The sequence below is a fragment of the Leucopleurus acutus genome (genome assembly GCF_964270905.1).
Source record: "Leucopleurus acutus genome assembly, chromosome: 9".
Lineage (NCBI taxonomy): Eukaryota > Metazoa > Chordata > Mammalia > Artiodactyla > Delphinidae > Leucopleurus > Leucopleurus acutus.
Window position 1 is genome coordinate 43,476,245 of NC_139144.1, and position 25,446 is coordinate 43,501,690.

The 25,446-nt window shown below is 39.6% G+C and overlaps 1 protein-coding gene across 2 annotated transcripts in view; it reads right to left on the reverse strand.

The window, feature by feature from the left end:
* Positions 1–1,262: 1,262 nt before the first annotated feature.
* SCIN (scinderin) overlaps positions 1,263–25,446 on the reverse strand; it is a gene marked incomplete at both ends in the record, with an annotated part of 78,550 nt that continues 54,366 nt past the window's right edge. Inside the window, 7 exons of one of the 2 annotated variants that reach the window (XM_082845945.1) lie at positions 1,263–1,390; positions 9,381–9,441; positions 11,135–11,212; positions 14,008–14,129; positions 14,429–14,606; positions 17,867–18,037; positions 23,277–23,367. In XM_082845945.1, the coding sequence (XP_082702071.1) occupies positions 1,263–1,390; positions 9,381–9,441; positions 11,135–11,212; positions 14,008–14,129; positions 14,429–14,606; positions 17,867–18,037; positions 23,277–23,367 (829 nt within the window). The remainder of the gene's footprint in view (positions 1,391–9,380; positions 9,442–11,134; positions 11,213–14,007; positions 14,130–14,428; positions 14,607–17,866; positions 18,038–23,276; positions 23,368–25,446) is intronic. The other variant, XM_082845946.1, reaches the window with a different exon arrangement.

Consider the following 25,446-nt stretch of genomic DNA (forward strand, 5'->3'; position numbering starts at 1 on the left):
AGTTGAAAATTATATAACCATGGAAAAGTTTAATTTTGACTAGGTAATGAGAATGAATTTTTAAAAATTAAATTCATATTTATTTATGCATAAAAGTATTTGTAACCTTAAGGTTAACTGTGTAATTAACTGATACATCACACTTGAATAAAATGTCACAACAACCTTTTCAAAAAGATGTATTTTAATAAGGAAAGACAGGATTAGTGAAACCTTTTTGTACATATCTTTTGAGATATTAAACATTACTGTCAAATATATAGATATATATAAAAGTGGATACGAATACAAATTATTTTGTCATAAAAGAGCTGTGCTTTCAAAGGATTTTTTTTTTTTTTTTTTTTTGCGGTACGCGGGCCTCTCACTGTTGCGGCCTCTCCCGTTGCGGAGCAAAGGATCCAGACGCGCAGGCTCAGTGGCCATGGCTCACGGGCCTAGCCGCTCCGCGGCATGTGGGATCTTCCCGGACTGGAGCAGAACCCATGTCCCCTGCATTGGCAGGTGGACTCTCAACCACTGCGCCACCAGGGAAGCCCCTCAAAGGCTTTTTAAAAGGCCAAAAAGGTAAAGTTTCTCCTAGAAAATTACACTTGGGACCTCCCTGGCGGTCCAGTGGTTAAGACTCTGCCTTCCAATGCAGGAGGCGTGGGTTCAATCCCTGGTTGGGGAACTAAGATCCCACATGCCGTGGGGTGTGGCCAAAAACTTTAAAAAAACAAAGAAAATGACACTTAAGAGTTAATGGTATCAAAGTCACATTGGCTAAAGAAGGAAAACAGCAAACTTTTAAACCTATTTTAATGGAAACCTTACTGCAAGCATGTGATTCTTTTGAACATAACACACAGAAAGGAGAATAACCTCAAAGGCATTTATAACTTTCTTCTCTGATATACTAAAGTACAAGTTTGGCTAATCACTCCTGAATTGTAAAATTTCCTGACAAACTTCCCTAGACTGAGCATAGCTTTTCTCCTTTAAAAGGTCATATAAAAGATATAAGCCAGGATCCAGCAGAGCTAATACTGGTCCATAACAAAAGTTTACTTTAAGTTATTTAAAAATACTAACATAAGAAAATTCCAGTTTAAAAGAAATTTCAAACCAGTACTAAGCATTAAAAAACAGCCACATGGCTGAGGTTAATTTTCTAAAGTCAAACAAACAAACAAGCTCCCCCTTTCTCCCCACCAAACAGCAATGGGACAGCTGCCCCATAATGCTTACTTGTTTGTTTGCTTTTTCCTACAAAACTCAGTTTACCACCTGCTGGAATCCCAGCCCAGGAACCAGCCTGTGAATGTAGATGGCTCATGGCCCTGTTTTATGATGACAATTGGCGTCCCCTTGTCTCTTCCAGAAGGGTCTGTCTCAAGGTATATTTTGGCTAAAAAGAGTTTAAAAGACAAATAAAGTGAGTTAGTTTCAATTAAAGTAAAATAACTATAGAATGAAAAGCTTGCCAATAAAAGTAATAAATCAAATTTTCATTGCCCTAAAGTAGCCAATGCTACTCCATATGAACAATTCCTTGTTGTCTTCTCTCATCTGCCGTGCAATGTGCATGAGAGTCTCATTATTGCCTGAAAAAATTCCAAATTTTATGGAATTATTCTTACAGCATAATTATTCTTTACTTTGCAATAATACAAAAACAAACAAACAAACAAAAAACTGTGCCAGAAAGAACAGCATTCCTCAAAAGGAATTTATAAAAATCTAAGTTGTCGGAGCTTCAAGATGGTGGAAGAGTAAGATGCGGAGATCAACTTCCTCTCCACAAATACATCAGAAATACATCTACGTGTGGAACAACTCCTACAGAACACCTGCTGAATGCTGGCAGAAGACCTCAGACCTCCCAAAAGGCAAGAAACCCACCACGTACCTGGGTAGGGCAAAAGAAAAAAGAAAAAAGACACAGAAGAATAGGGACGGGACCCGCACCAGTGGGAGGGAGCTGTGAAAGAGGAAAAGTTTCCACTCACTAGGAAGCCCCTTCTCGGGCGGAGACTGCGGGTGGCGGAGAGGGAAAGCTTCGGAGCCGCGGAGGAGAGCACAGCAACAGGGGCGCGGAGGGCAAAACGGAGAGATTCCCGCACAGAGGATCGGTGCCGACCGGCACTCACCAGCCCGAGAGGCTTGTCTGCTCACCCGCCGGGGCGGGCGGGGGCTGGGAGCTGAGGCTCGGGCTTCGGAGGTCGGATCCCAGGGAGAGGACTGGGGCTGTGTGAACACAGCCTTAAGGGGGCTAGTGAGCCACAGCTAGCCGGGAAGGAGTCCGGGAAAAGGTCTGGAGCTGCCGAAGAGAAGAGACTTTTTCTTGCCTCTGCTTCCTGGTGCGCGAGGAGAGGGGATTAAGAGTGCTGCTTAAAGGAGCTCCAGAGACGAGCGCGAGCCGCGGCTATCAGCGCGGACCCCAGAGACGGGCATGAGATGCTAAGGCTGCTGCTGCCGCCACCAAGAAGCCTGTGTGCGAGCACAGGTCACTCTCCACACCTCCCCTCCCGGGAGCCTGTGCAGCCCGACACACCAGGGTCCCGTGATCCGGGGACAACTTCCCCGGGAGAACACACGGCGCGCCTCAGGCTGGTGCAACGTCATGTTGGCCTCTGCCGCCGCAGGCTTGCCACACATTCTGTACCCCTACCGGCCCCCACCTCCCCACCCCAAGTGAGCAGAGCCCACGAAGCAGCTGCTCCTTTAACCCTGTCCTGTCTGAGCAAAGAACAGACGCACTCAGGCGACCTACACGCAGAGGCGGGTCCAAATCCAAAGCTGAACCCCGGGAGCTGTGTGAACAAAGAAAAGAAAGGGAAATCTCTCCCAGAAGCCTGAGGAGGAGCTGATTAAATCTCCACAATCAACTTGATGGACCCTGCATCTACGGAATACCTGAATAGGCAACGAGTCATCTCAAATTGAGGAGGTAGACTTTGGGAGCAAAGTTATATATATATATATATATATTTTTTTTTCTCCTTTTTCTCCTTTTGTGAGTGTGTATGTGTGTGCTTCTGTGTGTGATTTTGTCTGTATAGCTTTCCTTTTACCATTTGTCCTAGGGTTCTGTACGTCCGTTTTTTAAATTTTTTTTAACTTTTTAAAATTTTTTTCTTAGTAATTATATTTTATTTTAATACCTATTTTATTTTATTTTATCTTCCTTCTTTCTTTCTTTCTTTCTATCCATTTTTTCTCCCTTTTATTCTGAGCCGTGTGGATGAAAGGCTCTTGGTGCTCCAGCCAGGCATCAGGGCAGTGCCTCTGAGGTGGGAGAACCAAGGGCAGGACACTGGTCCACAAGAGACCTCCCAGCTACACGTAATATCAAATTGCAAAAATCTCCCAGAGATCTCCATCTCAACGCCAAGACCCAGCTTCACTCAACAACCAGCAAGCTACACTGCTGGACACCCTATGCCAAACAATTAGCAAGACAGGAACACAGCCCCATCCATTAGCAGAGAGGCTGCCTAAAATCATAATAAGGCCACAAACACCCCAAAACACACCACCAGACGTGGACCTGCCCACCAGAAAGACAAGATCCAGCCTCACACACCAGAACACAGGCACTAGTCCCCTCCACCAGGAAGCCTACACAACCCACTGAACCAACCTTAGTCACTGGGGACAGACACCAAAAACAACGCTAACTACGAACCTGCAGCCTGCGAAAAGCAGACCCCAAACACAGTAAGTTAAGCAAAATGAGAAGACAGAAAGACACACAGCAGATGAAGCAGCAAGGCAAAAACCCATCACCTAACAAATGAAGAGGAAATAGGCAGTCTACCAGAAAAAGAATTCAGAATAATGATAGTAAAGATGATCCAAAATCTTGCAAATAGAAGAGAGAAAATACAAGAAATGTTTAACAAGGACCTAGAAGAACTAAAGAGCAAACAAACAATGATGAACAACACAATAAATGAAATTAAAAATGCTCTAGAAGGGATCAATAGCAGAATAACAGAGGCAGAAGAACGGATAAGTGACCTGGAAGATAAAATAGTGGAAATAACTACTGCAGAACAGAAAAAAGACAAAAGAATGAAAAGAACTGAGGAAAGCCTCAGAGACCTCTGGGACAAAATTAAATGCACCAACATTCGAATGATAGGGGTCCCAGAAGATGAAGAGAAAAAGAAAGGGAGTGAGAAAATATTTGAAGAGATTATAGTTGAAAACTTACCTAATATGGGAAAGGAAACAGTTAATCAAGTCCAGGAAGCACAGAGAGTCCTATACAGGATAAATCCAAGGAGAAACACGCCAAGACACATATTAATCAAAGTATCAAAAATAAAATACAAAGAAAACATACTAAAAGCAGCAAGGGAAAAACAACAAACAACACACAAGGGAATCCCCATAAGGTTAACAGCTGATCTTTCAGCAGAAACTCTGAAAGCAAGAAGGGAGTGGCAGGACATATTTAAAGTGGTGAAGGAGAAATACCTACAACCAAGATTACCCAGCAAGGATCTCATTCAGATTTGATGGAGAAATTAAAACCTTTACAAACAAGGAAAAGCTAAGAGAATTCAGCACCACCAAACGAGCTTTACAACAAATGCTAAAGGAACTTCTCTAGGCAGGAAACACAAGAGAAGGAAAAGACCCACAATAACAAACCCTAAACAATTAAGAAAATGGTAATAGGAACATACATATCGATAATTACCTTAAATGTAAATGGATTAAATGCTCCAACCAAAAGACATAGACTGGCTGAATGGATACAAAAACAAGACCCGTATATACGCTGTCTACAAGAGACCCACTTCAGACCTAGGGACACATACAGACTGAAAGTGAGGGGATGGAAAAAGATATTCTATGCAAATGGAAATCAAAAGAAAGCTGGAGTAGCAATTCTCATGTAAGACAAAATAGACTTTAAAATAAAGACTATTACAAGAGACAAAGAAAGACACTACATAATAATCAAGGGATTGATCCAAGAAGAATATATAACAATTGTACATATTTATGCACCCAACATAGGAGCACCTCAACACATAAGGCAAATACTAAAAGCCAGGGCTTCCCTGGTGGCGCAGTGGTTGAGAGTCCACCTGCTCATGCAGGGGACACGGGTTCATGCCCCAGTCCGGGAAGATCCCACATGCCATGGAACGGCTGGGCCCGTGAGCCATGGCTGGTGAGCCTGCGCATCTGGAGCCTGTGCTCTGCAATGGGAGAGGCCATACCGTAAGAGGCCTGCGTACCGCAAAAAGAAAAAAAAAATACTAACAGCTATTATAGAGGAAATTGACAGTAACACAATCATAGTAGGGGACTTTAACACCCCACTTTCACCAATGGACAGATCATCCAAAATGATAATAAATAAGGAAACACAAGCTTTAAATGATACATTAAACAAGATGGACTTAATTGATATTTATAGGACATTCCATCGAAAAACAACAGAATACACACTCTTCTCAAGTGCTCATGGAACATTCTCCAGGATAGATCATATCCTGGGTCACAAATCAAGCCTTGGTAAATTTAAGAAAATTGAAATTGTATCAAGTATCTTTTCCGACCACAATGCTATGAAACTAGATATGAATTACAGGAAACAATCTGTAAAAAATACAAACACATGGAGGCTAAACAATACACTACTTAATAACCAAGAGATCACTGAAGATATCAAAGAGGGAATCAAAAAATACCTAGAAACAAAAGACACTGAAAACACGTTGACCCAAAACCTATGGGATGCAGCAAAAGCAGTTCTAAGAGGGAAGTTTATAGCAATACAATCCTACCTTAAGAGACAAGAAACATCTCAAATAATCAACCTAACCTTACACCTAAAGCAATTAGAGAAAGAAGAACAAAATAACCCCAAAGTTAGCAGAAGGAAAGAAATCATAAAGATCAGAAATAAATCAAAAAGAAATGAAGGAAATGATAATCAACTTAATTGTGATTAAAAAGATCAGTAAAACTAAAAGCTGGTTCTTTGAGAAGATAAACAAAATTGATAAACCATTAGCCAGACTCATCAAGAAAAAAGGGAGAAGACTTAAGTCAATAGAATTAGAAATGAAAAAGAAGTAACAACTGACACTGCAGAAATACAAAGGATCATGAGAGATTACTACAAGCAACTCTATGCCAATAAAATGGACCACCTGGAAGAGATGGACAAATTCTTAGACATGCACAACCTTCTAAGACTGAATCAGGAAGAAATAGAAAATATGAACTGACCAATCACAAGCACTGAATTTGAAACTGTGATTAAAAATCTTCCAACAAACAAAAGCCCAGGACCAGATGGCTTCACAGGTGAATTCTATCAAACATTTAGAGAAGAGCTAACACCCATCTTTCTCAAACTCTTCCAAAATATAGCAGAGGGAGGAACACTCCCAAACTCATTCTGTGAGGCCACCATCACACTGATAACAAAACCAGACAAAGATGTCACAAAGAAAGAAAACTACAGGCCAATATCACTGATGAACATAGATGCAGAAATCCTCAACAAAGTACTAGTAAACAGAATCCAACATAACATTAAAAGGATCATACACCATGATCAAGTGGGGTTTATCCCAGGAATGCAAGGATTCTTCAATATACCCAAATCAATCAATGTGATACACCATATTAAGAAATTGAAGAATAAAAACCATATGATCATCTCAATAGATGCAGAGAAAGCTTTTGACAAAATTCAACACCCATCTACGATAAAAACCCAGCAAAAGTAGGCATAGAGGGAACTTTCCTCAGCATAATAAAGCCAAATATGACAAACCCACAACCAACATCATCCTCAATGGTGAAAAACTGAAAGCATTTCCACTAAGATCAGGAACAAGACAAGGTTGCCCACTCTCACCACTATTATTCAACATAGTTTTGGAAGTTTTGGCCACAGCAATCAGAGAAAAATAGAAATAAAAGGAATCCAAATCAGACAAGAAGAAAAAAAGTTGTCACTGTTTGCAGATGACATGATACTATACATAGAGAATCCTAAAGATGCTACCAGAAAACTACTAGAGCTAATCAATGAATTTGGTAAAGTAGAAGGATACAAAATTAATGCACAGAAATCTCTTGCATTCCTATACACTAATGATGAAAAATCTGAAAGTGAAATTAAGAAAACACTCCCATTTATCACTGCAACAAAAAGAATAAAATATCTAGGAATAAACCTACCTAAGGAGACAAAAGACCTGTATGCAGAAAATTATAAGACACTGATGAAAGAAATTAAAGATGATAGAAATAGATGGTGAGATATACCATGTTCTTGGATTGGAAGAATCGATATTGTGAAAACGACTCTACTACCCAAAGCAATCTACAGATTCAATGCAATCCCTATCAAACTACCACTGGCATTTTTCACAGAACTAGAACAAAAAGTTTCACAATTTTTATGGAAACACAAAAGACCCCAAATAGCCACAGCAATCTTGAGAAAGAAAAACGGAGCTGGAGGAATCAGGCTTCCTGACTTCAGACTATACTACAAAGCTACTGTAATCAAGACAGTATGGTCCTGGCACAAAAACAGAAATATAGATCAATGGAACAGGATAGAAAGCCCAGAGATAAACCCATGCACATATGGTCACCTTATCTTTGATAAAGAGGGCAAGAATATACAGTGGAGAAAAGACAGCCTCTTCAATAAGTGGTGCTGGGAAAACTGGACAGCTACATGTAAAAGAATGAAATTAGAACACTCTCTAACACCATACACAAAAATAAACTCACAATGGATTAAATACCTAAATGTAAGGCCAGACACTATCAAACTCTCAGAGGAAAACATAGGCAGAACACTCTTTGACATAAATCACAGCAAATTCCTTTTTGACCCACCTCCTAGAGAAATGGCCATAAAAACGGAAATAAACAAGTGGAACCTAATGAAACTTAAAAGCTTTTGCAAAGCAAAGGAAACCATAAACAAAATGAAAAGACAGACTTCAGAATGGGAGAAAATATTTGCAAATGAAGCAACTGACAAAGGATTAATTTCCAAAATTTACAAGCATCTCATGCAGCTCAATATCAAAAAAACAACCCAATCCAAAAATGGGCAGAAGACCTAAATAGACATTTCTCCAAAGAAGATATACAGACTGCGAACAAACACATGAAAGAATGCTCAACATCATTAATCTTTAGAGAAATGTAAATCAAAACTACAATGCAATATCATCTCACACTGGTCAGAATGGCCATCATTAAAAAATCTACAAACAATAAATGCTGGAGAGGGTGTGGAGAAAAGGGAACCCTCTTGCACTGTTGGTGGGAATGTAAATTGATACAGCCACTATGGAGAATAGTATGGAGGTTCCTTAAAAAACTAAAAATAGAACTACCATATGACCCAGCAATCCCACTACTGGGCATATACCCTGAGAAAACCATAATTCAAAAAGAGTCATGTACCAAAATGTTCATTGCAGCTCTATTTACAATAGCCAGGACATGGAAGCAACCTAAGTATCCATCAACAGATGAATGGATAAAGAAGATGTGGCACATATATACAATGGAATATTAGACAGCCATAAAAAGAAACGAAATTGAGTTATTTGTAGTGAGGTGGATGGACCTAGAGTCTGTCATACAGAGTGAAGTAAGTCAGAAAGAGAAAAACAAATACCGTTTGCTAACATGTATATATAGAATCTAAGAAAGAAAAAGGTCATGAAGAACCTAGGGGCAAGACGGGAATAAAGACACAGACCTACTACAGCATAGACTTGAGGATATGAGGAGGGGGAATGGTAAGCTGTGACAAAATGAGAGAGTGGCATGGACATATATACACTACCAAATGTAAAATAGATAGCTAGTGGGAAGCAGCCGCATAGCACAGGGTGATCAGCTCAGTGCTTTGTGACCACCTACAGGGGTGGGAGAGGGATGGTGGGAGAGAGGGAGACGCAGAGGGAAGAGATATGGTAACATATGTATATGTATAACTGATTCACTTTGTCATAAAGCAGAAACTAACACACCATTGTAAAGCAATTATATTCCAATAATGATGTTAAAAAAAAATCTAAGTTATCACAGTTATGGAGGTTTTACTATTTCCATAATAAAAGTGTTTAAGTGAATTAGAAATTTTCAGAATAAATTGATATAATTACCTCCTAGATAAGATAACAAAATATGTTTTTCTTGTTCCTTTTCTGAAATTCTTCATTTAAAAAAAAATTCCATTACTCTTTAGTTCTGAAGATGAAAGCTAAGATTCTTCTTGGTTTTGATATGTGGTTTTGGAGGATGTGGTGAAAAGAGAAGTCAGGAACTTGGTAACACCTGTTCAGAATTACTGTCATAATTCCCCACAGGATCTAGCTTACCCGACTTCAGAGATTCTGATTTCTCAACTTCATTGGCATCTTTTCCAATCCAAATAAAAATCTGAAAAATGAAGCAATAATAATACACATTGTTTTGGGAGTGTAGATGTGGTGCAAGCCTTATGCAAAGTGCTTCTCATACAATCCCACTTAATCTTCACAGCAACCCCAAAGTCAGGGGTGTGGAGATGGAGGTTCAGAGAGTTTCAATCACTTTCCTAATGTATACACTTACTAAGAGACCCTAAATTTATATCCAGCCAGTTTGACTCCAGATTTCACATTCTGGTATTTTAAGTTTATATAGTGTTTTCTAGTTATTAAGTGAGCTTTCCTTAAAACCACACATTGGCTGGTTTTTTGCACCCAACCCTGGGGTGTGTAAGGCAGTCAGTATCCCCATACTATTATCCTGGGGGAACCATATGTAGCTTGTTTGTGGGCACCCCAGACTCCCTTTAGGAACCCCTAACTTAGTCCTAGGGTTCTTGTCCTATGGTATTGTATCCTGTCACACTTTGGTAAAAGTGCTATAATGTTTAATATTTAAATACTGATTCTTAAAAACAGATATATGTTCTGTATGTATCCTTCTTATCAAATGTGTAGGTTTTCTGTTTCAATGATGAAAAATTCTCCTGAATTCCCTTATATTTAAATCACTTTAAAATCACTTGTTGGCAGAGAAATTTTGGTCAAATTAGTTTTGATTACATTCTAATGCATACTGAAAGTGCTAGAATATTTGCTTGCAGACACAGAACAAACCATGACAGCATGGCCATGTAAATGAAAAGTATGATTGAAAAACAAATGAAATGTAGTACAGGAAATATTCTGAAGTATCCATGATTATGGAAGCAACAGAGCTCACTACAAATGGAAAAGATTAAATTCTTCTGAATAAGGAAACATTCTTATAATTCTTAAATACACAAAGGTGTTTTATTGACATAAGGTTTTAAATTTCATATCTAGAAATAAGTGATCCATTCACTTAGGGAGAATCTGTGACTAGACCCCAAACTCAAATATGGTAATTCTAGACCAAGAAGCTAAGTTGTAATATAACTGAATGACTTAGCAAGTAAGAACAAACCTAAAAGTAACAAGTCTCTGTGGTTGACTCTAAGACTAGGCCTAATTCAGATAAGTGTTTTATAATTGTTCTATATGATTTAGCTCCTAATATATTTATTTTTCCCTTTCACAGGAGAAAACAACTAACAGATGTGACATATAAAATCGCCATTAATTTTCTATCAAATAAAGATATATACATAACAGTAATATATTTTACTGTGTAGATTCAAAACTATTCTGTGTCTATTCCTTCCCCAGGGAAGGGGTCTCCTAGGACTTTTTGTCAAATTTCAAGAGAAATTCTGAATACTTTGGTCTTCCTGAGGCATCGTACCCCCCATGCACGGCAACCAACTAATGCATTTATTACTTAAATGAGTGGATGAATGAATGTATGAATAAATTAGGAACGAGTGAATTTTACAAATAAATGAAAAGTAGGGTTTTTTTTTGGCCAAAACTATATAGCCAAACATGGTAGCCGTGGAATTATTTCCATATTCAGAAACCAACTTGCCACACTGGTTTTATTTTTTGCCAAACTGTGGAGAGTTTCTTTTAAATACAGCCTAAATCCATGGGTCCGTTTATTATTAGACTTGCTATTTCTCAAAGCAGGTTGTGTCAGGTCCCAACTATAAGTACACTCTCTTCCTGTTCCACTCTCTTACCTGTTCCCAAGCATCTAGTAACATGACATCATCTTCTGCTAAATCATCCTGGGTGAACTCTCCTGGAACCTCTTCAACCTGAAATGTATAAAAAAGCTTTATGACCAAGCAGTTAAGCAGTGATTTTTCTAATATACGGGATACAAACGCCTTGCATTATTTGGAGCACAGCAAAAAAAAAAGTTTGGTAGCCATTTTTTTCTTCTTTTTGGGCAGTTAAAGATTTAAATAATTGTTTATCTGTTTAATCAGGTATCACAAACTCAGGGTGTCTTATTTGGGGAGGACAGTGCTTAACATAAACATTGCATATGGCCTTAGAGAGACCATGTACAGTCAATCTGGCCACAGTTGTCTCTAATTCCACTTCCTTATGACAAGTTGCTTCACAGATTTCTGTTGCCTTCCTAGTTCCTAAAGATATTTAAGTTTATGATCTGGGTATTAAATCGTCTTTCATTTTGTAGGTCAAGATTATTTTAATAAAATCAGTAAGTCTGCTCATTTTTATGAATCAATCATTTTCCATAAGATGATATTATAACAATATTCCATATGCAAAGCTTCATTATTTTTATTTTAAATGGGTTAAATTGTGTTCTCCGTAGTTAACATTAAAGGGTAATGGGGAGGGTTAGTTTAATGCACCCATTACCAGCAGGCATGCATTAATCTAAAGTTCAAATTTTTAAAAGAATTCTGGATGAAACCCCCCTGATCATTAGGAAGGTATGGTAGATTGGATTATGGTTTGCTCCTTCCCTCTACTGTGTGACTCTGCAGGTGAAGTTGACTGTGGCCTTGCCCTTGTCATACTAGCAAATGCGACTCAGGACCCCTCCTGTGCTCCTGGGCTCTGTCCTGGGAAGAAGAGGCATGACCCCAACCTGAAGCCCCCTGAGCATGACAATACCTGTTTGTTGTAATCTGATTACATTTTGAGATTGTTACACAAAAAACAAACAAACACTAACCATTTACAGAGGGCAAATTTGTTTATATTTTCTTTTTACAGAATAATTACCAATTACATAATGCTTAAAAAAAGCGAAAACCTTAAATATCACTTACTCCATGCCTGGCACTGTTGTATATATGCAACAACTAATTTAATATTCACAACAACCCTATGAAGTAGGTACTAGGATTATCCCCATTTTTCAGATGAGAAAATTATAGCACAGAGAGGGTAAGTAACCAGCCTAGGGTCACACAGCCAGTAAATAATATCGCCAAGTAAGTGATATCAAATAGGCAGAATGGTTCTAAAAGCTGTGCTTTTAACCAACAGACTCTGTCTTGTATGAATCTACATGTCTAAAGCCTGCTTTCTGATGATGAGATCAAACACTTGTTAGTAACACTCCTTTTCCTTAAAATGTGAAGGGATTAGCATTCCAAATATCAAACAAGAAAATGAGTAGGTGTAAAGGAAAAGTATATTTCTCTTAAATATGTGAATGACAAAACCCAAAAACTAATAGATTTTTTTAACCTAAGAACAAAGCCTAGGTGTTATTTTTTTAACATATATCTCCATTGGAAACAAACATGTTATTTACAGCATTATTAGTAGATAATACTAATAAGAAATTATAGGAGCATATGCTGAAAAAGCCATTGTTTGGATGCAATATAAAATCAGCAGTCAAAAGAGTAAAACAGGGCTTCCCTGGTGGCACAGTGGTTGAGAGTCCACCTGCCTTTGCAGGGGACACGGGTTCGTGCCCCGGTCCGGGAAGATCCCACATGCCGCGGAGTGGCTGGGCCCATGAGCCATGGCCGCTGAGCCTGCGCTCCACAATGGGAGAGACCACAACAGTGAGAGGCCCGCGTACCGCCAAAAAAAGAAAAAAAAAAAAAAGAGTAAAACAACAGATTTTTCTGACAGCAAGTTTATAAAATATATGGATTTCCTGCAAAGTAGGTGAACAACTGTGGTGCCCAACCACCTAATATTTATCACAATCCACCATTTAAATCTTTAATTTTTAGGTCAAATCACATGTAAGCTTCAAGTGTGGTTCACACATGAGCAGTTTCTTCTTCAAAGCATTTTATCTCAAGCATGCAATGTACCTGGGAAAATACTTACTAAATTGTCATGTGTGCATTGAAAAGTAAAGCTTGTAACTACTAAGACTTGGTGACCAAATCTTTAGTTCAGATTTTATAGGCAAGGAATTTGTTCTTTAAATGAAAGATTTACACAAAAACTTAGTATGTCAAACAGAGAAAGCAGAATTTTTGATTAAACTGAGATGAGGGGCCACAGCCCAGGATATTTTAGAGACCCATAGACAATCACTCTTGTACACAAATACTTTGAATTGCCTAGAATTCAAAGCTTGTGAATGGGACTATGACATAAAATATTCCTGCTGATTTCAGTTAATTTGCAGGTGTGTATATAGCTTTCTGTGATTCTTGCCCAAGGATCATATTTCCATAATATTTTTTATTCCGTCAACATGGTGAAACTTTTTATTCCCGTGGGAAACTGCAGTGTAAAATTTACATAGTTTGATCAGAGAAACCACTATTGTTGTGTACAGAAAGCATCAAACCATTAAATAAGCAAATCCAACCACACGCATATTCGTACCAAAATGACCACATGCTGACACTGGTGCAAAGTAGCTGATATTTTTAAGAGCAGCTTGATTAATACAGTACATTACAGTATTCCGACGCTTTCACATCCATTACGTCACTGGCTCTTAAACCAACCCTGCGTGGAGCAAAGATTGTCACCTGTGGTTTGCAGGTAAACTAAAACTGAGAATCAGGGCAGGAACGCGTTAGAGCAACACAAGAATGCTTCTCTCTCCCACTGCTGCTGATTCTACCCCAGGGTTTCACGGGACACTTACAATGAATCTTCCAGTTTTGTTGGAGCAGGCGTAAAGCCGAGGTGGATGGTCTTCAGCCTGGGTTTCTAGCAGGGGAGAGGTCTGGTAGTCTTTTTTCCCTCCAAGGGAATTCCAAAACTCCTCTATGGAAAACACAAGTTAGCCAGTGCATTTTCAGAAGCTTATGGTCGGTACTGCTTTACCTTAACAAATAATCGTATCTCACCTCAACTTCACTGTTAAGAAGTTACTTAAATAGAGCAGGAGAAGTTACTTAAATATAGTTGGTACCATCACCCACTTTTGCAACTAGTGAATGGGTTCTTAATGCCCTACAACCATTACAAAGTTCCTATTTATGACAAAAATAAATAAATTACATGATTAGCAAGTATGCCAAATGTAAGTTCTGGCTAGTGTCCTTGGCCTCACCTATACACACCTGGTTCCTCGCCTTCCTGAATCCTCGTGGTTTTACATTTGAGGACACTTGCCACATACTCTGCTCCCTTCTCCTCCTCCTGGCTGGCCCCTTTTCCTCTCCAGATGTAGCCATTATTTTGTCGTAGTTTCAGGACAAAAACATCATTGGAATTCAATGACTTTGCATCAACATCTACCTAGAGTATGAAGAAAAAGAACACAATGATGTAAATTCATTGCTGCTCCCTCAATAAACATGTCCAAGAAGCTGCGACAGTGCCAAACCACCTACAGACTTCTGTCCTGACCCAGGATATTAATTCAGGGGGCACCAGGACATGCCTAGGGGATTAGAAACATTAGGAGAACATTGCGCTGTGTCACTTTAACGCTCACCCGCCCGAAGACAGTAGCACAAGGCTCTGAGAATAAAATAAGGCAAACTTAAGTGATACATAACAAGGATAATATTCAAAGAGACCGCAAGAAGGAGGATGGGCTATAATTGATGTTTGGAAAGAGGTTGAAAAGAAATATACGTTTATATTCACAAATGATAAACGTAAAGCACAGTGTTCAGTTTTTCTCTCCCTCCACTAAGAGGTTTGTCAAATAATCCAAGGGACACAGAAAAATCATAAAACTGGGATCTAATACAGACAAAGAGATAATTACATAGATTCACTGAAAGGTTCTCCAGGCTCAGATAAATTATAGCTCAAATTATAAGAGACTGTTTATAGGGGGTTAAAAATACAGCACTGACATACCCTCTTCCTTTCAACTGAGAAGCTGTGGACACCGTCTGGGATGAGCCAGATGAGCACAGCTCCAGTCAGTGTGGCTGCAGAGTGAGTGAGAGGCACCTGGCTGAGACCAGACTCCAGCCTGAGGGTAAGGCTGACAGTGGAGCATTGGGGCAGAGACAAGGCATGTGCGGTGCGGAGTCTCAGGCTTGGGCGTGAGTCTGAGGTCCTACGATGGGCTTGTGCCTTTGACTGAGTCTATGACCTTGTCATTTTGTGTCTCTGCACTGGCCTCTTTGAGACCCTCTGTCTGACTATAGGATTGTATGATTGTGACAGTATGCATATGATTTTCTGTGGGACTCCATGTGAGGTGTGCTAACAGGGAGATGAAGAAGAACCAGGAAACAAGACTGTGATAGAGCAGCCATGAGAGAGGAAGAAATCAAGAATGTGGTGTCCTGAGGGCAAGTGAAGAGAGTGCCTCAAGAAGGAGCTGGCGATCGGCTGTCCACATGATGCCGTTTGACCAACTGTGGCGAGCTGCCAGAGGAAGGCATCAACCATGTGGAGAGTTGGGTTTCACCAGGTTCGTCAGGACCCTGTCCCCAGAGAGAGCACTAGAGGAGCAACAAACAGCTGCTGGAAATTTTAAAGATGTGTCCCAGGTGTTGGGAACACTCAGAGAAGTGCTTATCATCCTCTTTCAGTAGGAAGGAGGCTCCATGGACCAAGCTCAAAGGAATCTATCAGATGTGAGGATGGACATTTACAGGAACTATGACTTCCAATTTCTAATCCAAATGTCTCCTTACTGGTTCAGAGGAAAGAGCTTGGATGATGGAGAGACAGGTGACAAGAGGTCCATGCCCAGACTGGTGTGGGATCCTGGCGGTAGTTCCAAAATAGAACATAAGAAAGCTTTAGCCTCCCAGGAGATGAAAACAGAAAGCCTTATAAACAATGTTTCGACTAGCGCATTTCAGAGAGGCTAGGAATGCAAAGGCTGGTTTGGGAAGCTGCAAGAAAATAAAGAATCTGCATCACAAGCAGCTCACGATGTCCCCTAAAGAAGTACCCACTGGGAAGAGACCAGGACCATAACAATTCTCCTTGACTCTTGCATCTGAAATCAACTGAGAGGGCCTGTAGATGAAGGCTTCACCGTCCATTTGATAGATTAAAAAAAGTAGTCATAATTGAACACATGAGAATCCATGCACAGAATGTTCTGGATGAGATCACTACCTAATGGCGTTTAAATTATATGAGTGAATGAGATCACTCTGAAGAGGGCCAGGACTGAGCCTCGGAGGGTTCAAGAGCTTAGAGGACGAGCAGAGGAGGAGAATCCAGCAAAGCCGGTTGGGAGTGCGAATACTCTTCAGAAGAGTGGCCCTCAAGGGTGGAAGAAATCCTGCTAAGTGAGGGGTTCCAGAAGCCTCGTAAAAAGATAGCGTTCTGAGAAGACAGAAAAGGGTGGCTCTAGCAAATGCTAGCAGGAGGCTGAGAAAAGCGGGGTCAGACATGAGGCTTTTGACGGCGAAAGGCAGGGCTTTGGCAAACTAGATAAAGCCCATCTGGCTGGAGGGGCAGGAGGGGATGAAGGAGTGGAGTCCAGTACAGGACCACAAGTGTGAGATGAAGTGGAGTCAAGACACAACTGTTTGATGAGAGGAGCCAAAGTGATGGAGACGGTGAGACAACGACTGAAGCCACCAAACAATAAGAGGGGAAGGACTGGACCGGGAGCTCAGCAGACGACAGCACAGGGGGATGGGGGAAGGAGACGGAGAAGAAGAAGTCAAAAGGGCAAGGGTCGAGCAAGGAGGGGACCCCACCACCGGTCCCTGGTCAGCGGGCACTGGGGGAAAATACAACTTCCACTTGAGAAGGCTGTATGGGAATCTGCGTCCTCAGAACACAGCCATGGAGCAAGAAGGCGGGTGGCTTAGAGAACAGGTTGAGGGGGGAGGGATGCTGTGACCCACCTGGTTTTAAGGGCTCAGCTGAACAACTTGGCAAATGGTCCAGGTTTGGGGACATACAGAGAGTGCAGGGCACTTAGGGGTGACTTGGGAGACTTGGGTTTCAACGGTGACTAAGGTGACCGGGTTATGAAGTGCGATGAATCCTCCCTGAAGTCAAAGCACTCAGCCATTTAAAAACTTGGGCCCGCTGGCCTTGCCCATACCTGGTGGTCTTGTGGTCTGACACTGTGATCTGGGGTTTGACTTCTTTCACAGCTGCTGTCAGAGACAGCTTGTGTGGCCTTAAGAGCTGAGTTATGGTTCCGGCCCAGTGTGGCGAAGCTTGCTTTCCATGGTCCTCACACTTGTACAAATGAGGGCCCTCCCTCTTGAATTTTCCTAGTGTGGTCACCTGACCATCACCCTCAATCCATCTTCCCCCAGGCCTTTCAAGACAGAGCTTAAGCTGCCTCACGCCTTTGACCGCTTGATTTGTTACATTATTCTTAAAATTCATTTGTTTTGTTATAAGCTGGTTGAAAAATATGAGAGGCCTGGTATCTGAAGTTAACTTTGTACTTGATTCTCCTGCTTTCAATATTTTTTTGGTGAACGCTAGATTAATTATAGAAATGAAGGGGGTTTACTTGCTAATTTTTTTAAAGACTAGTATTTGTTGATGGCTCAGGTCCACTGGGAAGCCCATGACCAGGGCAGGTTTTACTGAATGCATGATGTTACCTCCACAATTCTGGTGATCGATGCCAGGTTTCTTCGGACTTGAAAGAGGCGTGTAGGGGGGGCCGGCACCTGACCTCCTTTCTTTGATGTTCCGTTCTTGTAAATAATGAGCGGTTTGTCTTTGAACAAACTCAGCAGGTGAGCAGGTTCTTTGCCTTGGGAGACTCGGATCTGGGGGCAGCGGGGATAAAAGAAATTAATAAAGAGTGCAGTGAAAGAAGGCCGTATTTCCAAAGGTGTCCTTATTTTTCTCTTTGAAAACAAAATTAAAAATATATAAAAAGTCAAAAATATATATATAAAAAGTCAAGAGCAGGAGGAACGATGAATCAACAGAAAATATAGGTTAATGATAATCAAACAGAGCTTCCTCACTGACTTAGGAACCAGTCGTTACTCCAGACACAGCACCTTCTCGGGGGACACAGCACCACACTGCACCACTTTCTGCTTCCAGAAAGCACAAAGTTTCAAGTCTGTTCATCTACATCTCCAAAAGGGGGAAAACAACGAAGTGCTGATGTATGCCGTCTTTTATGAAAATTACTCTTTTTTTACAAGGGCACCAAGCTTTCCAGATGTTTAGGGGTATACCTGTCTCTCACGTGTTTTGGATCTCATTCAGTAGGTTAGGAGATGTGCATTCATTCAAATTCTTCCAAAAATAAGACAACACGAAAGTATACTCATTCTTTTTACATCCCTACCACTGTAAGATGAAAAAAATCATCGTAATCTGGGGATGAATAAAGATTTCAATCCAAACATCAAAAACTGACAAAAATAAACAGAATAGACTTTATACTTTTTAGCTTACCTATGGAAATGGTACTAGTAGATTTGCTTAATATAAGCTGTTTTTAAAATACAATATCAGGACTTTTCAGGATAAGGAAATGGAAGAAAATAAATGGCAAGTTATTTAATTTCACCTATTAGTTTAACAACAGATACTGGATCAGATCCGAATTTCCTATCCCTTGCATAATCTATTGATGCATGTATTTACATAAAGAGTTCAAATTTTGTGTCACTCTCCTGTTTTTTTAAATTATTTGCCCTATGCTAAAGTTGAAATATCTCTCCTACCCTGGTCTGTCTTTTTCTAGAAGCCAAGTGAATGGGAATGCTGATGCACATACCATCATAGGGAAGCCTAGGGAGCACTGAAAGTAACTAACTCCACAAATATCTTTCAACTAGTAGACATTCAAATAAGCGAGTAACAAGTTAAAACGTCTTTTGAGTCACACCCCAAAGCATGGGGTGAGGTTACCTAAGAGCTCCTAAAACTGCCGTTGGCTTAGCATTTCCCATAACATTGAGAAAACATCAAGCGCCAACATGAAAGAAAGAGGGCTACTGATTAAGGCCCATTCTCCACTGCGAAATGAAAATAAGAGATAGAAAGGTAAACTGAAAATTTTTCAGTACTGTTAATACAGTCTACGAAGGAATGTTTAAAACAGCAATTCAGGACTTTATTTATGCATTGTTGTAAACCACCGCCATCTTGTGGTGAAACTAAGCATTACCATTTCATTGCCATTTTAGGATTCAATTGGCTGACACTGGAAATTCATTCATTGGGTATATCAAATATTTAACTGTGAAATATAGAATTTATAAGGCACAGGGCCTTATCCTCAAAGGTTTTGCATGATTTGGTAATCACTACTTGAAAGATCAACTAAATGACATAGATGATGTCAGTTCTTAGAAATATTTCATTCAAGAAATGAATATAAACTCTATGCCAATAAAATGGACAACCTGGAAGAAATGGACAAATTCTTAGAAAGGTATAACCCTCCAAGACTGAACCAGGAAGAAACAGAAAATATGAACGGACCAATCACAAGTAATGAAATTGAAACTGCGATCAAAAATCTTCCAACAAACAAAAGTCCAGGACCAGATGGCTTCACAGGTGAATTCTATCAAACATTTAGAGAAGCGCTAACACCTAATTTTCTCAAACTCTTCCAAAATACAGCAGAGGGAGGAACACTCCCAAACTCATTCTACGAGGCTGCCATCACCCTGATACCAAAACCAGACAAAGATGTCACAAAGAAAGAAAACTACAGGCCAGTATCACTGATGAACATAGCTGCAAAAATCCTCAACAAAATACTAGCAAACAGAATCTAACAACACATTAAAAGGATCATACACCATGATCAAGTGGGATTTATCCCAGGAATGCAAGGATTCTTCAATACATGCAAATCAATCAATGTGAAACACCACATTAACAAATTGAAGAATAAAAACCATATGATCATCTCAATAGATGCAGAAAAAGCTTTTGACAAAAATGAACACCATTTATGATAAAAACTCTCCAGAAAGTAGGCATAGAGGGAACTTACCTCAACATAATAAAGGCCATATATGACAAACCCACAGGAAACATCATTCTCAATAGTGAAAAACTGAAAGCATTTCCTCTAAGATCAGGAACAAGACAAGGATGTCCACTCTCACCACTATTATTCAACATAGTTTTGGAAGTCCTAGCCACGGCAATCAGAGGAGAAAAAGAAATAAAAGGAATACAAATTAGAAAAGAAAAAGTAAAACTGTCACTGTTTGCAGATGACATGATACTATACATAGAGAATCCTAAAGATGCCACCAGAAAACTACTAGAGCTAATCAATGAATTTGGTAAAGTAGCAGGATACAAAATTAATGCACAGAAATCTCTTCTATTCCTATACAATAATGATGAAAAATCTGAAGAGAAATTAAGGAAACACTCCCATTTACCAGTGCAACAAAAAGAATAAAATACCTAGGAATAAACCTACCAAGGGAGACAAAAGACCTGTATGCAGAAAACTATAAGACACTGATGAAAGAAATTAAAGATGATACAAATAGATGGAGAGATATACCATGTTCTTGGATTGGTAGAATCAATATTGTGAAAATGACTATACTACTCAAAGCAATCTACAGATTCAATGCAATCCCTACAAATTACCAATGGCATTTTCTACAGAACTAGAACAAAATATTCTTAAAATTTGTATGGAGACACAAAAGACCCCGAATAGCAATCTTGAGGGAAAAAAGCAATCTTGAGGGAAAAAAAACGGAGCTGGAGGAATCAGACTCCCTGACTTCAGACTATACTACAAAGTGACAGTAATCAAGACAATATGCTTCTGGCACAAATACAGAAATATGGATCAACGGAACAGGATAGAAAGCCCAAAGATAAACCCAAGCACCTACAGTCAACTAATCTATGACAAAGGAGGCAAGGATATACAATGGAGAAAAGACAGTCTCTTCAATAAGTGGTGCTGGGAAAATTGGACAGCTACATGTTAAAGAATGTAATTAGAACACTCCCTAACATCATACACAAAAATAAACTCAAAATGGATTAAAGACCTAAATGTCAGACCGGACACTATAAAACTCTTAGAGGAAAACATAGGCAGAACACCCTTTGACATAAATCACAGCAAGATCTTTTTTGACCCACCTCCTATAGTAATGGAAATCAAAACAAAAATAAACAAATGGGACCTAATGAAACTTAAAAGCTTTTGCACAGCAAAGGAAACTATAAACAAGACAAAAAGACAACCCTCAGAATGGGACAAAATATTTGCAAATGAATCAATGGACAAAGGATTAATCTGTAAAATATATAAACAGCGCATGCAATTCAATATTAAAAAAAAAACAATGCAATCAAAAAATGGGCAGAAGACCTAAATAGACATTTCTCCAAAGAAGACATACAGATGGCCAAGAGGCACATGAAAAGCTGCTCAACATCACTAATCATTAGAGAAATGCAAATCAAAACTACAATGAGGTATCACCTCACACTGGTTAGAATGGCCATCATCAGAAAATCTACAAACAACAAATGCTGGAGCGGGTATGGAGAAAAGGGAACCCTCTTGCACTGTTGGTGGGAATGTAAATTGATACAGCCTCTATGGAGAATAGTATGGAGGTTCCTTAAAAAACTAAAAATAGAATTACCATATGACCCAGCAATCCCACTACTGGGCATATACCCAGAGAAAACCATAATTCAAAAAGACACATGCACCCCACTGTTCACTGCAGCACTATTTACAATAGCCAGGTCATGGAAGCAACCTAAATGCCCATTAAGAGACGAATGGATAAAGAAGATGTGGTACATATATACAATGGAACATTACTCAGCCATAAAAAGGAATGAAATTGGGTCATTTGTAGAGACATGGATGGACCTAGAGACTATCATACAGAGTGAAATAAGTCAGAAAGAGATAAAAAAATATCATATATTAACACATGTATGTGGAATCTAGAAAAATGGTGCAGACAAACTGGTTTGCAGGGCAGAAATAGAGACACAGATGTAGTGAACAAATGGACATCAAGGGGTGAAAGCAGGGGTGGTGGTGGTGGTGGGATGAATTGGGAGATTGGGATTGACATGTATACACTAATACATATAAAATAGATAAGTAATAAGAACATGCTGTATAAAAGTAAATAAAATAAAATTCAAAAAAAGAAATGAATGTAATAGTTCATGGGGAACTTCATGGGGCGGCTAGTGCATTTACAGAATTCAATCATGTTGTTAATTTGTTAATTAACAATTTAAAAAGTTAGGTTTTTTTTTTTTTTTTTTGTCGGTCCGCGGGCCTCTCACTGTTGTGGCCTCTCCCGTTGCGGAGCACAGGCTCCAGACGCGCAGGCTCAGCAGCTGTGGCTCCCGGGCCTAGCTGCTCTGCGGCATGTGGGATCTTCCCAGACCGGGGTACGAACCCGTGTCCCCTGCATTGGCAGGCGGACTCTCAACCACTGCGCCACCAGGGAAGCCCAGTTAGTTTGTTTCTTAAAAGTTAATATGCACCTTTAAATTTAGGTCTAACTTGCTTTATTTAGGAACTAAAATCCAAGATGGAAAGAAAAACAGCTGGAAGACCAAATTCACTCTCCACATCTCAGTTTTTATGCACTAAAGTATTGGACTTACCTTTCTAATTACTTTCTACCTTTGAAGAAGCCATTACACATTTATAAAGATTTGAAAACTTGAAAGTGATCACCTGGGAGTGATAACTCAGGTAGAACAGTTTTAATAGCAAGTGGCTATCATTGATCTGATATGATTCTAAAGGAATGATTCTTTGGGGCTCTTAAATCTGTTAATAGTTTATTTTTGTTTCTGTTTTTTAAATTTTGTTTGCTCCCTCTTTTCCAGAATCTGAGAGAACGAGTATGGCATGAGAATAGGAATATTTAAATTCTAAAATGAAAAAAATATAATATTTAGAAAGGGTCAAATTCCCATCCCAACTTGGGAAAAGGGTTTTAACTAGACACTGGGCTAAGAAAACTTTAACTTGTATAAGTTTTGGGGTAAAAATATCCCAACCTGCACAGCCTGTCCTCCAAGGGATCTATCCAACTGAACGGTCAGGAATGCGGAAGTCGTCAGTTCATCCCTCGTGGCATTTGCTCCCTGCCTGGTGGAACCAAAGTAAAATAAATTAGTTTGTATTTAAGTTTTAAGATCTTCTAATGTAGGCATTTCAAGCAGAAACTTAAGTTATTATGAAAGATCAAGAAGAAACCGGCTGTTTTGACATGATAAAGCCATAGAAGTTATTGTTTTTTTAAAGTACTTAACTAACATTGAGCCATGAACTATCCCATGTATTGTTTAGAACTACATATGATAAGTATCTTTAATCTCCATTTCATAGGTCCATTTTTAGTTCCATAATTACTCCGCTAAGTAGTCAATTCTGTCTGATTTCAAGTTGGAGGTGCCTATTTTGGGAAACCATCTTCACAGTGAAAATAATCCATTTGAGTAGAATACGAGCCAAATCTATTAGGCTGGATATTAGAAGCACTTTATCTTTCCATGAATATTTGGTGATCATAGTAACAAATGTGTGGACCCAGAAAAATCAAGAAAATAATCATCAGAAGTAGGCAATGGTGAAGCCCCATTTTGTCATTCTAGCAATTCTTTAAAGGAATTTTTAATAAAAGAAGTTAAACTACCAGTGACCCAGATAAGGATCAATGAATCGGGTCTTCCCTGGTGGTCCAGTGGTAAAGAATCCACCTTCCAATGCAGGGGACACAGGTGCGATCCCTGGTCGGGGAAGTGGGATCCCACATGCCACAGGGCAACTAAGCCCGTGCGCTACAACTACTGAGCTCACGCCTCAACGAGGGAGCCCGCATGCCACAATCTACAGAGCTCATGCGCCCTGGAGCTGGTGCGCCACAACTAGAGAGAGAAATCCTGCACACCACAACTAGGGAGAAGCCCACGTACTGCAACGAAGACCCAACACAGCCAAAAAAAAAAGAGTCAATGAATCAATTCATCCAGTTCATTTGCAACTTCTCTTTCTAGGGTAGCTTGTGGCTATAACTCCAATCACTGGCTTAACTTACATAGTAACCTCTGGGAGATCTGCTTGTTTCATGACTTTGTGGGAGGGAAAAGCCAGTGAAAGCACTGAGCATTGATTGGAGCCACTCCTCCTATCTTTGTGTGACTAGAAGAACACTAATCCTGGAACTGGATTTTGAAAATTAATTATATCCTTTCTTCTGAAGGTTTGAGAGTGAGCTACCTGTTCCATACCCAGAACAGGTTAACAATAGCCTCCCAACCTGGGCAACACACACAGACACACCCCCCCAAACCACAGAATTCAGGGAGTACATCTCATTTATCTCAGAATATTTCATTGAACCAACAGAGTCAAGTGATTGATATAAAAATGTTCTACAGTGGGGTGCAAAAAAACGGAAAGATATGCTCATGTCAGGCATACGTTTAAAAAAATAAAAAATGCTTTTCATAACAAAGGCACCCATAAAGATACAGTCTTTTAAGGCTAATAGCCTAAATTTTCCATGAGTTTATCATGCTAGCAAACACTTCCGGGAGCCACTGGGAGCACCGGCTGGGGTGTAACACAGAGCTGAGGAAACACCAGGGTCTGTTATCGCCTGTCCTTCCTTCCTCACATCTGCAACTTCTTGGATGTTTCTTCATTTCCTTTTTCTTCTGCAGGAAAAAAATTCAACTAACTAATAGACTACATCACCAAACTTTTGTCACCATTTTACTGTTTTTTTTCCTGGAGTATTTCAACCAGCAAAACTGAAAACCCTCACCAAACTTTTGCCATCTGACACTCTTAATAAATATTTCACTGTTCATCTCGAGCCCTTCTTCCTCTTCATGCCAAAGTGACTCATGCTTCCATCCACACAGATTCAAACCAATTTGCTTTATTGATCTATGACCCAGGAGGTCAAGGACTCCTCTAATTTTGAAATCCTGTGCCTAAGGGGAAAAAAAGCAATCTACTTTGATATGATTTCTTCTTTATACATCTGGGGTGCTTGTTACTCATTAAAAATAAATGCTGCATGAAAATGCAATTTACTGCTTCAAGTGACTCATCATTGCCATTGTTCAAAGTTTGTTCACTTTCAACTACTTGACATTTCAGAGAAAGATCACTGCTGAAATTATTTTTCGCCTATCATTTTAGAATGTAAGTGGTTTC